This window comes from Etheostoma spectabile, chromosome 20 (genome assembly GCF_008692095.1).
Source record: "Etheostoma spectabile isolate EspeVRDwgs_2016 chromosome 20, UIUC_Espe_1.0, whole genome shotgun sequence".
Classification (NCBI taxonomy): domain Eukaryota; kingdom Metazoa; phylum Chordata; class Actinopteri; order Perciformes; family Percidae; genus Etheostoma; species Etheostoma spectabile.
In genome coordinates, this window is record NC_045752.1 from 4,920,125 (window position 1) to 4,936,644 (window position 16,520).

The following is a 16,520-nucleotide window of genomic DNA, read 5'->3' on the forward strand; positions in this document are numbered from 1 at the left end:
AAAAAGCCAACTTATGTTTGAGGTAATTTAGAAACAGTGTTTGACCACCAGAGAGCACTGCCAAGTTTATTTTTTACTACTACGTTAAATGTCCCATTCAGTTTGTCTTTTGATCACATCTTTTTTCTCAAAAATACAAATATAAAATGGTATCTGTATCAATATTGTTTATGTGTTATTGTTGGAAAAAATGTTACTATCAGTGTGTATATCATCACCAAATTTATTAAACTCACAAATATTGATTTCAGAGTTGGCCTCAAAAATCTAGTGTTGGTTGGAATTATAAAGACTCTAAATTTATATCAAAATTGTAAAATTAATGACATCTAAAAAGTATCCTTATTTAAGCCTAACCAATAAAGCCCAAAAATGACAATTTTACCTCTTCCACGGTAAGACTGGGCTTGTAGCAGCGGTTGTGTCCAAAGCCATTGCAAGATGGATCAGGATTAGTGGTTCCCACCCTCAGAGCAGGTCTGGAGGGTAGCAGCTGGAGGGAGCCTCTCCTCTCCCTGTCCTTACCCCGGTCAGGGAGCCCTGCCCCACTGATTCAAAAATATTATGCACATTAGCAAGGGCACATTTTCCAAAGGTGATACTGATGGTTAGTCCTAGATATATTTACAGCAAACTGGGTGAGTAAAGGCAAAAGGACCGTAACAGTAGACCACTTGCCTGTATTTCCTCATTAAAGGAGGCGAGGAGCTCTGAAAGGGATTCTTCCCACTCCTCTCATTCACTCCACTTACTGGTATACCTGTGGAGAAACATGGGGATAAGGACGAGAGGACCACTGAGTAAAGAACGTGGATGAAACAAAGTGACATAAATACAGTCAACAGATCATTCTTCTCCTGCAGTACCAGCTGGCTACACTTACTCATTCTCCACTCAGTACTGTTCAGCCATGAGGTGTGGAGCTCATCTATTCCCATCAGCGTAATAGGCTGGATCAAAACAGGAAATGCAGGGTAATTAAAGATGGAGAATACAAATCACAGATGTAATGCCAGAGCTTCAAACTTAAGTTGCGCTTACATCCTGATCTACTTGTTATCTAACTCAAATGCAACTTAATTAACCATTAGTTGAATTAAGTTTTTCTACCACATTTTTATATAAATGATTAGGAACCTGGTCACTGCAGAACAAAAAGAAATACAGGAGTCACACTGCTGAATGTTTTAGCCGCTGCGCATCCGTGTGGATCAGATTTTGAATGCCCATGTGTGATGGAGGAGTTGGAGCACAAACCTGCGTCTCTTCATAATGTCTGGTCTTCTCACATCTGGTCGGTTTCTGCAGCCTGAGCAGACCTGCTACCCCAGACAGCGTCTTCTTCACAAAGCTAATGACTACATCTGGCACACAGGACACCACAAATCAACAACTGTCTTCATTTGTGGGAGAGTTTGGGAATGAATGTCAAGATTTTCTGTTAGAAACAAAACAAACCTAGCCTTCGTCTTTTCACCTCTACCTGGTCACTCTGGCAGACACTGTCTGCAACATCAACACTGTAACAGGAAGAAAAAAAGTTTGAGATGGGTGGTACAAACAATATGAAATATCACAATGATTCTGACTCAATAACAAAATATCAACCATGTGATGGGTTAGCTTCAATTTGTGCCGCTCATATATTTTGAATCTCAAGTTGTCAGTTCTTTAGGTACACCTGCGTAAAATGTATTCAGTCTAATGCAACAGTTCTGCAAGAAATCCTACCTTCATGAAGAATATAATGTTCAATTTTTGTTGAAACGGTTTTATAGTGGTTTTGATTTAACTTCATGTTCATTTAGGAGGCTGCCGTTTTTTAGTGTTTCTTGGTCTACTACCAAGGTCTAGTACTTGGTGCAGATATAAATGAGGTAGACAAAATATTGAAACTAAATATTTTCTTTAAATTTTGTTTGGCACAACAGTCCGGGGAAACTATGATGGTTACCGTCCAAACACAAACAACATGTATCTTCTGTGATATAAAACAGAAAAAAGCTAAAAACAGAAACTGTTCTGCTTAAGAAATAATCTTCATGATATCAAAATAGTTGCTATTACAAGTGTATCAAAATGTATTGTTATACCTCACTTACATAACTAACATACTAGTAGTACATACTAGTACATAATAGTACTCAACATACTATTAAAAAGCACTTCTCTCAACACAATACAATTTACACTGTACCATTACCTACAGCATATATAAGACTGCATTTGCCATTACCTACAGCCTATATAAGACTGCATTAGCGCAAGCATTACATTTGGGTGGCTGTTGATGCCTTCATACAATCCTATAAGCAAAAATATGTAAAATAAAAAGTGTTGATGTTTTATATAGACTATTAATGTTATGCTCAGGAGAGTTAATCAAATTAACAGAAATGCTGTATGGCAGAAAGGACATGTTTAAGATCTCAGTGTGCCAATATCACAATACTTTAAAATAAGGTATTCCTTAAAACCGATTAAATAAAACAGTAAAAACAAGCCATAGAACAGAAAACGGCAAATAAAAATGAAGGTAAAAATACGTAAACGGACTGAATACAGGTTGTATTACTGGCAGAAGTATAGCTATATGATTAGATTACAAATAGTTTCTTAAATTAGGATTGTGGAGAAGTGCCACTGTTTCTATCTCTGAAATGAGTTGTATTTTGCAGCTTAGCTAAATTATTTGGAGGCTGAATACACAGTATTGCAAATGACTGATGATAGTGGAAATGAATAAACATTGGCAATACCAGACGATATTTAAAGTAATAGAACTATTTTATGTTGCTGATTTTTTGCACAGGCCATCGCAATAACGTTAGTGTTAGGTAGCTACCGTTAGCTGGTTAACGTAAACGTAGCTTGATGACTTAAAGTTACCACAGCCACTAGCGGTTAACGTTAACCTCTTTCGTTATGTTATTGATTATTAGCTTTAGATAGCTAAAAACAAATTGACGTTATTAGTGGCACAACAATTCAACTATATTAGTGGACACCTAGCTAGCTGGACAGAGTTGAAAAATAGTCTTTATCCTCAACAACCGACCTCTGGTAGTTCCGTTTAGCCGGTCTGCCGTGGTTATCTTGCCGCTGAGCTCCCGCTTTCACGCCAGGTCGCGTGGGCACTTTCTCGCTAACGTTACCTTTCCCGGGCCACTCGGTGGACGTTTGCCCACTAACGGGCTCAAACAGCGACGAGATTCCGTCAACTATCCATCCATACATCCCAGACAAATACGAGAAAATTGTAGCGTAGTCCAGGACTATTTCACCACAGATAATATGTCAAACAACGATCTACGACACAGCTTCCCGTCGGCTTAGCTTAGCGTTAGCAGCACTTCGATAGACGCCAAAGATGTGCGTCCTTCAATGTTGCTGTTTCACGTAGGGCGAACGTTTTGTACGCCTACGGAAAAAGGGTGGGCGGAGTTCTAAAGTAAAATTGGCATGAAAACAAGAACTGGATGAACGACCATAAGCGGCTTCTGCGGACTTCATAAACAAGCGAACCCCTGACCGAGAGGGCGGATAAAAGAGCGTCAGAAGCCGATCACACGAAAACTGGCTGATCAGATCCCAGGTCTCGAATATTTGTTACGTAGAAATGATCAATTGTCCCTAGTAGACAAACAAATACTGGAAAAATATATATAGTATAATATATAGTTCATTTGAAATAAAAACAAATTGTATTTGCTGCTTAAAACAAACGAGTGTTTTAAACAGTATATGGTGTAATCAATTAAAAATCTCAGGAAAGCCCATTTCAGGAAAAAATGTTAATGGTAAATTAAAATTATGAGGTTGAAATTGTGACTTGTTGACTAAAAACTATTACAACTAAATATCTATGAAACAAGCTTAGTAATAAGTGTTAAATTCACAATCCAAACCTTATTTCTTTATAGTGTAGAGGTTTGGAATATGATTTCTATTTTGGGTTGTTTTGTTTCTCTCTTTCAGTGTTGGGAATTTTATAAAAGCAGGAGTTGATGAATCAAAAACTCTAAGGGGTAAAATAAAAAAAATAAAAAAGACACCAAAGTATGAATCACATCATTGACATTTAAAAGTCATCTCAAGTGTTACTTTTTAAGTAGATTCTTTATAGTTATCTCTGTATTTTAACAATAGAAATTGTAAGTGCAAATTTCACATTTGGTATCTCATAGATCTGACTTACCATGCATTTTATTTTGACTTTTCTTCATGGAAACAGCCATACATAGTAATCATAAATCTCACCAAAAAGTAAAATAAGCAAAGGTCAGGAGTCACTTTACACTATCACAATGACAAAGTAATTAAAATAATCTGTATAGAGAAGCCAAGATGAAACTGGTTCCATCAAGGTGAAAAATTGAGGGGTTTCTGACATTGATGACATTTCACTTTTACAGCGTTCCTAATCCCACTGATCTTTTGTCATGTCTATATAGTTATATTTTAAAGTCTGTTTTCAATAACCATCCTCTACCTGCCTGTGACCAGTTTAAACTAGTCTGTACATTGTTTATTATCGGCTACTGCAGAACAAAAATCTGCAGTAGTCGGTTCCTGGAACTAGTTTAACGTATGTATTTTTTTATTGTAAACTTAACAGGGTATTGTATTATATTCTTGTATGAAATATTGAAACAGTAGATCCAGTATTATGGTTAAATAAATAAATAGCACACAACAAACATCTAATACGGATTGTTTCTTGAAGAATTTCCAGAATGTCCAAAAGTGACACAAACCACAGAATTTACTTCAATTATAAGCTGCCATAAAAAAAATCCAGTGTTTGGTGTAAACACATTTAAAATGTCAATTTTATGGTAGGAACATAGATAATACAAAAAAACGGTTCACCTTCATGCAATAATGTGCTCACTAGCTATGTCAATCATAGATTTCTAGTAAATATCAATGCAAATTTGGACACATTTACAATGAACAGATCAGTCCTATTTACAAGCACAAAAGTTGATAAAAACATAGTAGAAAAATAACAAACAGTACTATTTAAAACAACGAAAAACATTTGTTCTTGCAACATCTCAAGAGTGCCCTTCAAAATACTATTGTACAGAGAATAGAAAAATTACATTAGAAAACATTGAAAAATAATTAATGTACTTATAAAAATCACGTCTTACAAAAGATTTGTGATATTCCTTTCTACATGGGTGTAAGGCATGGACAGGTTTGGAACAATATGAAGACATTCTTCCATTCAGTGATCGGATAACTTCGGGTCAGGCTGGAAAACTGATGGACCTGATAGGAGACACACAAATTATCAGACCAGGTCAACAGCTTCTCTTTTTGGGGATTTAAGAACATAAAATACATAACTGTCTATTGTAAAGTTCTCAGTAAAACCAAACCACAAGTGATGGTCTGACTTGTATTCCTAACATATCTAGACCAAACCCAGCCATCGTGTACATGCTTTAAAGAATACATGTCCTGAATTAAAACTCTGACTCGATGTATAAGCAATCAATAGAGTTTTGTAATTGCAGATATTTTTGCCATTAGACAACTGTAATAGTGTAAAAACACCTACAAAAATAAAATGTTAAAAAACTTCAATATTTGAATTAACATATAAATGTTTTGTGGGTGAATATCTGACTCTACAGCTCAACCTTAACCCTCTTAAAGTAATTTAACACAGATTGCAGAACCTTCCATATCATCACCAGATGAAATATGTAATATTGAGTTCTGAAAACTAATACATGAGAAAATGCTACTGCAATTAAAAAAAAGAATCAAACATGACAAATAGTCCACAATCATACTCTGGTCTTAGAGGGTAAATGTCTTGCAATTTTTTGTTATTGTAACAAAGTTACAGTTGACGAGCCACATTTTCTATTTCCTACACCAGGTTTTTCTTGTTATAGGATTATACTATGATTATACTATGACTATACTATGACTATGTTACTACGGGGCAAGGGTCATTTATTACTCAGGGTTTCTGGAGGGTTCACCAAGTTAAATCCAATACTTTTACAATACCTTTTTAATACCACATGGAATGCAATTTAATACCCGCATTGTCGAATATCCCATCAATCACATAAAAGTACCACACCAACAAGATGTTTTCAATTGATTTTCTTACAATGAAGGATTTGTTTGAATGCCTAAATCTAAATCCAAGTTAGTTAATGTTCATATCGTTTTATTTTTGAAGATTTATTTTAGGCATTGTCATGCTTTACTTAGACAGTGACAGAGAGGAAAGGGGGGAGAGAGAGAGGAAAAGCTGTATGTCTTTCTGACATGTACGGAAACAAATGGCTGGCTGTATAGTCTGGCAAAGAATGGGCTTTAATATGAATTAACCAATATAGGAGGATCATAAACCTGCAGGGTATGTACATTCCAGACAGTGTTAGCACCTCTATTAGTGCACTCAGGATAGGTGCTGACTTTTTATCATTCACTGAGAGGTGCATTGTGCTGCTTTATCATTTGGTGGAGTGAGTATGTTACACTCACATTCACCTGGACCATACAGGTACAGGGGTGACAAGCAGCTCAGGTACAGCCATGTCCTATTGTCCTGCAGCCAGCGCTGCCGATAACCAATCATATCTGGGGAACAGGCTGATTGTATCCTCCTTTCCTCTTTAGGGGGCAGGGTTAAATGAGTCTTGCTTGCTAGGTTGGGAGATGGGAGAGCAAACAGGTTTTGTTGGATTTAATAACATGCTGTTTTGCAGGAAGTGTTAGGACACCTGTCAGAAAATCTGATTTTTTTCCCCCTAGAATTATTGGTCATGTAAAGAACTCTGTGGCGAGCAGTGCATTTTCTCTGTATATATATGTATATATATATATCTTTCATATTTCACCTGAGGAAGGTCTGCATGACCGAAATGTAATAAAATATTTGTGTAATGGACAGTGTGAGGGACTTAAAACCAGACCAGAAAAGGTGTGCAAAAGCACTTTTGAATATTGCATAGAGAAATGGGGAAAAACACTTCCTGGAAAACAAGCCACCAAATTAGGAGACATGCATCTAATGCTGGGATCAGACGACACAATTGTTTTTGTTTTACAATATAGTTATTGTGTCAGACAGAATTAGAGTTTTAAATTCTGGCCATGACTCAGTCTTTTTGACTTGCATGACATATTAAGGTGATTGGTAAGGTGCCAGGAAACAACATTACTGTTCCACCTGTCAGCACCTACATGAGTGATATTAACCTGGAAACATAATAGACTGTTGCGCCTACAACTCATTTGTTTGGTCAAAAGCATCGGGCTAATATTGTACAGTCTGATCTTGGCATAAAAACTATAAAAACATAAACCCATTGCCCTGTAACATCTCCCAGTGTGATTTCACTCGCTAATATCCCAATTAGGCCCTTTTAACCCAAGTTAAGTTGTGCTTAATAAAGGCGGTTTTTGAGTGGGATGCCTTGAAATTTGTGGGTACCATCACCAGTGTAATTTCTAACCTAACTGTACGCTGCCCAGAGCCTTGTGCAGCCAATCATTGATAAATTATAAACACAACCATGTTTGCCATGGAGCAAAGTGCAGTGAATGACAGCCAGCAAGTGACAGTGTCCCAATCCTTTAACCGATGAATGGACCCAGTGTTGACCTTACCCCCAGTGTTTCCCATCTGCATCAAAATGTCATCCACCTTTGTGCATTCAACTCAGTCTTCTGTGCTATAAAGCAATTCAACTGTTTACCCATACTTAACACTGCTCACCTTGTCTTGCCCCCACCAACCGTTGCTGGACTTTCTCTAGATGGAGGATATATTCTGTCAGAGATCGTTCTGGATCCTGAGACGTTCCTCCTGAATGCTCCGAGGCCAGAGAGGTGCTGGAGCACGACCTAAGGAATATAGAAATGAAATATGACTATAATTCCATTTGAATATTTGCGAAGTCCCCTTGACAATCTGAAGTGGAAGAAGAGCCCAAACCTGTTGCGCAGCCTGAAGGGTGATTTTGTGGGTGGAACGAGAGCGGACACAGTCTCTGTGTGGACGGCACTGCTGTCTCGGTTTGGTGGCGAGTCAAGATTTAATCTTGGCTGTTGTTGCCTTAAAACTTCAGCTTTAGGCCCTGTAGGAAAGACTGAGATTAAAAATCCACCCTCTCACCCACACCCACACCTACACACAATGCATATCATCATGAAATGCATTCACTGAGCTGACCTGGAGCGTGCCCATTGACAGTCCCCGGTACAGATAATCTTCTGATCGCTTTCTTCCATTTCCTGGTCAGGAACCTCATTCTGAAAGAAAGTGTGTGATCAGTTGTATCCATAGACAAGGCTGAGGTAACTCGTACATCTTTACGTCCTGGTACGCTCCCCACCTGGAGACAGCAATGACAACTTGTACAGCAGCCTTAAATCTCCCGAGGGGTCTGTTCTGGGAGAGGGAGGGTGATGGCCGTGCCCCCATGCGAGCGATGAGACACAGTGTTGCCTGCTCGCACTCCTGGAAACCTCCCAACAGCAGCAGCAGGTAACGTTTCTGGTACACCAGAGCTTTCCTGAAGCTCTCAGCACGCAGGTAGCGCTCATACAAACGCTGCATCTGCAAACCAATAAACTGGTTTTAATTGTTTCATCACTGTGTAACAACAGTAAGATGTTCAAGTTGACATATGCCAACATTGCATTTCAAAGCTATTTTACATTTAAAGCTTTAGTGCGTAACTTGTTGATATTAATAAACGTCTTTTACATTCAAGCCATTGCCAAATAAGTTGCTACAAAGCTAATTAAGACTATCAGCGCCACACAATTCTCTCTGTATTTGTCAGCATGGATATGTTCAGGGGATTGTGGCGTTCGGTGACTTTCCCATGCAGAAACTCGAGTGAAGATAATGACCACTTCTGAAGAGTCCATGTTTTTTTAATCCTCCTTTTCTCTTTAGCTGCTAGCAACTGCAAAGAGGAGGGGTTGGGGGCGTGTCCCAGATCACGTAAGGCTTGTATCATGTGGACTCGCCGACAGTGTTGTTGTCACTACTTAGAATTCCTCATTGGGGCGACTGAAACTACGCACTACAGCTTTAAACCAACATGTAGTAATTAAACAGTTTGGATTCACCAAAGTGTGCATGTGTTTCTCACTGACCTTGCAGTTGCTGGTCACATCATTGATGGGTCTGTTTTCAGTTTCCGTGGTGACCTTGGCAAGCTCCTTCTCGGTGCGCCGCAGCTGTCGCTCCAGGCAGGTGAGTCTATGTCTGAGAGTGGCTCTCTCCTGACTCAGTGATGTCACACGCTCCATCAGTTCGGAGTTCTCCTTCAACAACCTGTCCAGCAGACTGGGTGATGACGGCATCTACAGCAAGAAATAGTACATTCATTTTACAACAATCCAGTAACTTTACATTCCTATAACAAATAAATCTATGGCATGGCACCACATTCTGGTTTCACTGAAGTGTTTGTGTAATAACTTCTGTGCACCTGCTGGTTTGGTTGTGTGCTGCCTGCCTGGAAGTCACTTTGGAGATGCTGTGAAGAGCCAGCCATGTGTTGCTGCCCTTTGGTTTGTCCTGACAGCCTCTGAGCAGCCATGTCTCTCTCTTCTCTTTCTAGCTCTTCCAGTGTGCGCTGCAACGCCTGCATGCGCTGCTGGTCCTGTTGCCTCAACAACTCCAGCTCACACTAATGTCAGAAATATTTAAGGCAGCGTGTTTGTGTGTATCCAAAATTATCTCAAATAAGAGCATTACATTTTAAATTTCTAAAGAGGTACTTTTAAGATTTTTTTTTAATTTTACCAGTTTGCTGTTGGTCCTCTCCTGTCGTCGTTCCCTCTCCATCTGCTCTTGCCTCCCCTTCCTCTTCTCTCGCTCCCACTGCTCCTCCCTCTCCCTCTCTTTGTCCTTCAGCAGTTGCAGTCTCTCCTTCAGCTCGGCCAGCTCAACCCCTTGGTGTCTGAACCGCTCTCGCTCCACCTCTAAAGCACAGCTGGCTTCCTGTTTCTGCTGCTGCAAGGTTTCCATAGCTACGCGATGTCGGGTGGAGGCCTCCTGCTCCCTCTGCAGCTCCACCCTCCTCGTTCGGTCCTCCTCTTCCCATTTCCTCCTGCTCTCTAGGGCCTCGGCCCTCAGTTTGTCCATCACAGCTGCCAGCGCCTCCCCTTGCCGTCGCTCCTGCTCTAGCTGGGCGCGCATGTCAGAGATGAACTTCCTGTCTCTGGCGGCATCCGCCTCGTGTCTGCGGCTGAGTTCATCTACCTGCTTGGAGCAACGGTCTCTCTCTTTATCCAGCTTGCTGTGAGCATCTGCGAGCTTGGAGTGAATTTCAGTTAGGCGCGATTCCGCTTCAGTCAGAAGGCGCTCAAGACGTGTCTTGTCTTGCAAGTTGAGCTCTTGTTGGTGAACAGAACGTTGTCGTTCGTCTACTAGCTCCTTTTGGGTGTCGTTAAGACGTTTCTCCAGCAGCACACTGCGGGACTGTTCAATCTGAAGCTCCCGTCGGAGGTTGCTGCAGGTCACCCTCTCCTGTTCCACCTGACCCTTCAGAGCCATGAACTCTGACCTCTGCTGCTCAGAAGACATTTGCAAAGCCTGGGGAGAGAAGAGGAGGGTCATCTGTCAGAGCTTAAAAAAGGAAAAGCTCAAGTAACATCTTAAAAAACTCTGAGTTTATACTTTGACCTTTCCCCAAAACAACGTTAAGCAAACTTAAAAAAAACAACTGGTAATAATACTAATACTATAAAGTATTAGGAGTATAAAATATTTTTAAAGAAAAAAAAATTAAAAACATTTTATTTACTATCTTACTAGTCTTATGTATTACTTCTTCTATTGTGCTGTTCTTGTCGGTTATTTCATCATTTGAATACCAGCTTTTATATAAAAATTGACAGTATATTCAATATGCATGTTTTTAGTCCTCGTCCCACCTCTCTCCTTTCCTCCTCCTCTCTGTCCTGACGGAGACTCAGAGCTCTCTCCTGCTCCAGTTGTTGTTGAAGCTCCTGGACTCTGGACTTCTCCCTTCTCAAAGCTTCCTCACCTTCTTCCAGAGCCAGCCTGAAGAACAAAAAGCACAATTGGAATTGTGTGTAACCTTACTTTTCACCACTTTGTGTGAGTGCAACAGATACAGTGAAGAGAACAAAAGGGATTTATATAATGGATTTAATTTAATTGACGTGATAAGTCCAGTCGTGATAAATCCAGTCATTTAATCTCTATTTTAAAAATTGAAATAAACACTGTTTGGTTGCATCCTGCTAGTAACAAACTGGTGATCTTACCCAATATGATTAAAAATATACAATGTGGTCGGTTTTTGTTTGATATGTCAATTTGTGGAGGGGTGGTTGAGCTGGTGTGTGTGTGTGTGTGTGTGTGTGTGTGTGTGTGTGTGTGTGTGTGTGTGTGTGTGTGTGTGTGTGTGTGTGTGCTTTATACCTGACTGACTGAATTTTGTTTTTTTGCTCATGCTGAGTGTCTTGGGCACATTTCAGTTGTTTCTGACTCTCCTCCAGCTCGGCCCTTAGTTGGGATTCAACCGGTCTGTCAGTCCAGGGCTGATCTCTGTGCCACTCCTCTTCATCTCTGTAGTCAGTCTGCAGAAGAAAGAAGAAGGTAATCAGCAAGACAAAATTTCAGACATTATAATGGCTTTCCTTAAGCCCAGTTCAGACCTAAGATTTGTGATGGGAAAAGTTGCAGCGTTCGGAACTGGCCCCTCTCAAGACAGCTGAGGGTGGTGCCTGCATTAGCTTGTTGAGTCGCCAGTGTTACCTCCTTTAGTGATAGTGACTCAACAGACATTTATTTAAATGAAAATCTTTAAGTTTAATCACTCTCGCCTTATACCTAAAAAAAATTAAATAAAAAGTGAAGGAGGACCTTGCAGTTAAGTATACAAAGAATGTAATAGTGTCGTGCCACTGAGTAAGATTTAAAACAAAATTCCTCGTCACTAGATGATTGCAAAGTATCTTCAAAACCAAATAAACTCACATGCGTGTGTTTCTGGGCCATTCGACAGAGCAGCTCTCGGAGAGCAATTACAGTCTCCTGCAGTGCTCTCTTCTCCTGCTGCCAGCTCATGGGGGGGTTGGAGGATGAATTGTCCCGGGGGTCCAGTATGATTGAGCCACCTTCAGAATGTTGCTCTGTCTGACTCAGTGAGAAGGCTCTTAAGTCGGAGACATGAGGTCGGCTTGAGGAAGTGGCACGACGTTGGGACAAAGTGAGAATTCTGCAGCTTTCTTGATACACTTTCTTTAACAGACCCTGCAGAAAGACACAGAGTAAAATCTAGGCCTACTGTCAAATGAATAGATTTACTGCCAAGTATCAATTAAGCTTACCTGAAGCTCAGGTGACAACAGGTCATCACTGTAGCTCATACTACCCGCAGCACTATCTGTGTTAACTGTGGGGTTCATCCCTCGGCAGCGGAGATACTCAAGAAACTGAGCATCCAGCCGTTCAGTCTGTTCCAGCTCCACTCTCAGCCTCGCACCTAATTCTGAACTCACATCTGAAGCACAAGAACATAAGAGTTAAGTTAATAAGTCTGGTGATATTCAGTTTTTTTCTAATGTCAACAAGCTCCATGAAAATACTACAACCAACAATTAATTTATGCTACTAACAAGCATTGTCTATGTAGCCAAAGCCTGAAAGCACCAAAAACTATTTATTTATTTATTTCTAAAAGTGGCAATAATACTCACTGCTGCCATATCCATCGCTGGCCCATTCTGGTGCTGACAAAGAGGAGGTGGAGCCAAGAGGAGATGGAGGCGTTGTTACGTCAAGTTCTTCCAACTCGCGAACCTTAAAAAAAAAAAAAAAAAAAAATTAACCATATCAGAACCAAAGAAAAGGCCATAATGCTCAAAAACGTAGCATGTATGGAAGTTTAAGACCACATACTTTGTCAGTGTTGAGTGAGTCTAGCATGGAGAAGTTGTCAGATACCGACACAGGGCCCGGGGAGTGGCTACTCTCTGTGGCTGGATCTGGTGTGATGGTCCTCGAGTGTGGAGGCTCCATCACAACCCTGGGAGAGGTCTTGACCTGGGGGAGATCCAGGCCTGTGCTGTTCAGAGCACTGAACTCTGACAGACGAGAGCCAAGAACAGAGGTGTGGAACCGTTCTGGGATTCTGTCTTCAGAGCATTCAAGTCTCCTTAAAACCTCCGGGGAGCTCAGAGAGGCTTCGTCATGAGAGACGCTCACAATGTCCTCAAAAGCTCTGTGAGAAATACCTGACAGATGAAGAAAATAACAGGTTGTCATTATGTCATCATTCTTTAAAAAGTTTCCCTGTGGAGATTTAGACCTCTAATGACACTGGAGTTCTTCTATGAGTGGGTACCCCTTTTGTTCATCTTGTGTATGCAGAGGAGGACGTACATGCACACACATACAGGTGAGATGCTACACAGCCCTACCAATGGTGTCACACTATTCCACTGTCCAATAGGTGGCAGTAACACGTAAAAGTAATTACTTCCATGTCATTGACATTAATGTGCCATAGACTGTACAGAATCTGAAAATATATAGTATATGTTTGAAGCATCATGAAGTACTCACCCTTCTGTGGGTATCCTTGTTGGTGAGGAAGGGTGTCCTGCTGTTGACAGTCTTGTCTCAATTGCTGTAGTTCTCTTTGCTGATAGGCAAGTTCCTCTTCCTGTACGGCCAGGTCTTCTTGTAGACCTTGAAGCTCCGCCTTCAGCCGCTGGTTATCATTCTCCAGGTCGACTAGGGCACGGTCTTTGGTCTGACCGAAATAAGTGACATTAAGTAATAATGTACAATAAAATACAGCTGTCAATACAGCTTATTACACTCAATCCAGTACAGCCATGATTTCAAATAAATTGTGGATTTGTGCAGATGGATGGATAAACTCCTGCAATTTATATCTGATATTCTGTACTCAGTTGTCATATATTCCCACCTGTCCATCCTTGTGTAGTTTCTCAGCCCTCTCTGCACTGGTACTCAGACCCCGTTTCACCGCAGTCAGCTCTGCACTCAAAGCCTGATGCTCGGCTCTCAGTTTGGTGAGTTCAGCCTCACTCTGTCTCAAGGCAGCGTCTGCTTTAGCCAGGGTCACCTCAGCATGGGTCTGAGAAAGAGAAACATTCCTATTAGCAGCCACATAGTTCTTTTCTTAAACTAATTTTCATGAAACCCTACTTCCCCATGCCTTCAACTCGTATTTATGAAATCCTACATGACCCCATACCATAACTAACTTTATTTTTTTTGTCATAGTTTTCAGTTTTTTCTTGGAAAAACTACCGTTCATACGAGCAACAACTGAAAACCTGCATTGCAATGTAACGAGTACCACATGTACATGCTTCATTTTATATCCAACATCTACTGCTAGATACCTCTTTAGTACACTACAACATTGGCTACATTTGCTACAAACTATGTACTTATCAAAAACAGATCAGATTGGAGACATGTAGCAGCCCAACAAATGATTGCAGCCTCAATGCATTCTCTTTAACAACCACAACCTCTTCTTACCACATCCTGCCAAGTTAGAACATAAAGAAATGAAAAATAAAGTGCATCAGAGCTTTAAAAACAACAGCTAACAAAGATTTCCCTCCTGCTTCCTCATTTTAAGGTCACTTCCTCTGTGTTAGTAAGATTCTGTTCTCTCAGGAGCGACGCTGTGATGTGACGTGTTACGGCAGTTAACTATAACCAGATGTGGTCTCGCCTGCAGTCGCTAGCACAGCTGTACGCTAGCAAAAAAAAAAAAAAAAAAACAAAAAAAAAAAAAAAAACGTCCACAGAGATTTCTTGTCTGGACATGGGGGCTGTTTAAGCAGTTTACCAAGGTATCTGAATTAATTTGCTGGGTAGAACCCAGACCCCCTTCAGCATGGGTTAAAGGAAAAAACTTGTTCTGGTTCTTATGACAAGATTAAAAGCCCAATCAGTGCTTTTGACCCCCCCCCCCCCCCTCCACACACACCTAAATATATTCATTCCTTTTTAGATATGTATGATTGGAAATGACAAGGTGGTTGCATTTCTGTCTTTTGAAATTTTGGTTTACATTTTAGATGTGCTTTTCATGCTGAAACCACAGTTACCCTTGTAGCTGACACTCACCAGAACTTCCTTATGAGCCTCTTCTTGACTGTTTTCCTTCTCGTTGAGCTGAGTGCTCAGGTCCTGGATACAAGCTCTCATTGATGTCACTTCCTGTCTAAGCCTTTCAATTTCCTCCTGGAGTCGCCCCTCCCTCTTCCTCAGTGCCTCACGTTCAGCATAAAGCTCTCCTTTAACAGTATTGAGGTTTGGAATCTTTGTCCTTTCCTCTGCAACCAGTTCCTCCATGTCTACCACCTTGGCTCTCACCTCCTGGACTTGTCCCTCAAGAGTGAGACTGGTTTCTCGGAGGACTTTTATTTCCATTTTCATCTCCTCCTCTTTTATTTTTAGAGTCTTGATCTCGTTCACGCTCTCCTGTTCTTTCTTTTGGAGCTCTGTAATTAGAGAGCTGAGGTGAACGTTCCTCTCATGCACAGTGCTCATCTCTTGGGCTTGAATTTTGCAAATGTCTTTCTCCTCTTCAGATAGTTTCCTCTTTTCTATTCCCACTTCTTCCATCTGTGCTTTGACTTTCTCCAGCTCAGCTTCTTTGACAGTGAGGACACTTTGGAGTTCATCTGCCCTCTCTCTCTGAGCCGTCAGCCTCTTTCCAAACTCCTTGCCGTGTTCTCTGTACTCTTCTTCCTGGGTGAGCAGTAATCGCTCCAGTCCATCTTTCTCTGCCACCGCCGTCTCCAGCTGACTCTGGAGGGCCTTGAGACGAGATCGAAGGGAACGAGAGGAGTTTGAATGACTCAGCCTAAGCTCTTGCTTCAGGCTGTTTGGTCCTCCCACCCTCTCTTGTTCCTGGATGGTAAAGTGGGGAGGTTCAGGGCTAGGAGCCGGCGAAGGATTGATGCTGTCACCATCCTGAGAGTCACTGACTTCATGCAGGTTGGGGCCTAATGTGGCGAGTTCCGCCTGCAGCGTGCTGATGACCTCATGAAGGCGCTCCTCTTCTTCCTGTTTGTCCTGACGCACTCTCATGATTTCAGACTGAAGGTGTTCCACCTGTGAGCGTAGATCTTCAAGCTCAGCCTCCAAAGCCTTTTTGTCAGAAAGATCAGAACAATGAATCAGAAAGTTACATTTTCCTATTCCAATTACGGTCACTTTCACACTGTCTGCATGTATTTTGTGTTAACTTAATCTGACCTTGTTGTCCCTGGTGTTCTCCAACGCCTGTTCCAGTCTTTGGATCTCAGTGGTGAGGTGGTCGATCTCCTGATTTTTCTCCTGAAGTAATGCTGAGGGTAGATTATCTTCCTCCGTCTCACTTTGTTCCTCTTTCTCCTCCTCAAGTATGGTAAGAGCAGACACAGTCTCCTGCAAATACAGTTTTACATACCTGTTTAATAATAGGTTGTATGTTTTTTTTTTTTTTTTTTTT

At 41.0% G+C, this 16,520-nt stretch overlaps 2 protein-coding genes across 9 annotated transcripts in view; both read right to left on the reverse strand.

The window, feature by feature from the left end:
* The window catches only part of LOC116670324 (sentrin-specific protease 2), a 7,749-nt gene extending 4,346 nt beyond the window's left edge, over positions 1 to 3,403 (reverse strand). For 2 of the 4 annotated variants that reach the window (XM_032500783.1, XM_032500781.1), the window contains exons 1-6: positions 3,059 to 3,403; positions 1,459 to 1,520; positions 1,258 to 1,364; positions 884 to 950; positions 679 to 760; positions 386 to 548 (exon numbers count right to left, since the gene is read on the reverse strand). In XM_032500783.1, the coding sequence (XP_032356674.1) occupies positions 386 to 548; positions 679 to 760; positions 884 to 950; positions 1,258 to 1,364; positions 1,459 to 1,520; positions 3,059 to 3,237 (660 nt within the window). In that variant the 5' untranslated portion in view covers positions 3,238 to 3,403. The remainder of the gene's footprint in view (positions 1 to 385; positions 549 to 678; positions 761 to 883; positions 951 to 1,257; positions 1,365 to 1,458; positions 1,521 to 3,058) is intronic. The other 2 variants (XM_032500780.1, XM_032500782.1) reach the window with 2 other exon arrangements.
* A 1,400-nt stretch (positions 3,404 to 4,803) lies between these two features.
* LOC116669897 (pericentrin) overlaps positions 4,804 to 16,520 on the reverse strand; it is a 36,337-nt gene continuing 24,620 nt past the window's right edge. For 2 of the 5 annotated variants that reach the window (XM_032499992.1, XM_032499989.1), the window contains 18 exons: positions 16,286 to 16,456; positions 15,149 to 16,177; positions 13,968 to 14,138; positions 13,598 to 13,787; positions 12,932 to 13,266; positions 12,730 to 12,832; positions 12,361 to 12,533; positions 12,008 to 12,283; positions 11,450 to 11,607; positions 10,936 to 11,065; positions 9,803 to 10,594; positions 9,486 to 9,686; positions 9,148 to 9,357; positions 8,376 to 8,599; positions 8,213 to 8,292; positions 7,976 to 8,117; positions 7,757 to 7,884; positions 4,804 to 5,280 (listed from right to left, as the gene is read on the reverse strand). In XM_032499992.1, coding sequence (XP_032355883.1) covers positions 5,237 to 5,280; positions 7,757 to 7,884; positions 7,976 to 8,117; positions 8,213 to 8,292; positions 8,376 to 8,599; positions 9,148 to 9,357; positions 9,486 to 9,686; positions 9,803 to 10,594; positions 10,936 to 11,065; positions 11,450 to 11,607; positions 12,008 to 12,283; positions 12,361 to 12,533; positions 12,730 to 12,832; positions 12,932 to 13,266; positions 13,598 to 13,787; positions 13,968 to 14,138; positions 15,149 to 16,177; positions 16,286 to 16,456 — 4,557 coding nt within the window. In that variant the 3' untranslated portion in view covers positions 4,804 to 5,236. Of the gene's footprint in view, positions 5,281 to 7,756; positions 7,885 to 7,975; positions 8,118 to 8,212; positions 8,293 to 8,375; positions 8,600 to 9,147; positions 9,367 to 9,475; positions 9,687 to 9,802; positions 10,595 to 10,935; positions 11,066 to 11,449; positions 11,608 to 12,007; positions 12,284 to 12,360; positions 12,534 to 12,729; positions 12,833 to 12,931; positions 13,267 to 13,597; positions 13,788 to 13,967; positions 14,139 to 15,148; positions 16,178 to 16,285; positions 16,457 to 16,520 lie in introns of those variants that run through there. The other 3 variants (XM_032499990.1, XR_004326906.1, XM_032499993.1) reach the window with 3 other exon arrangements.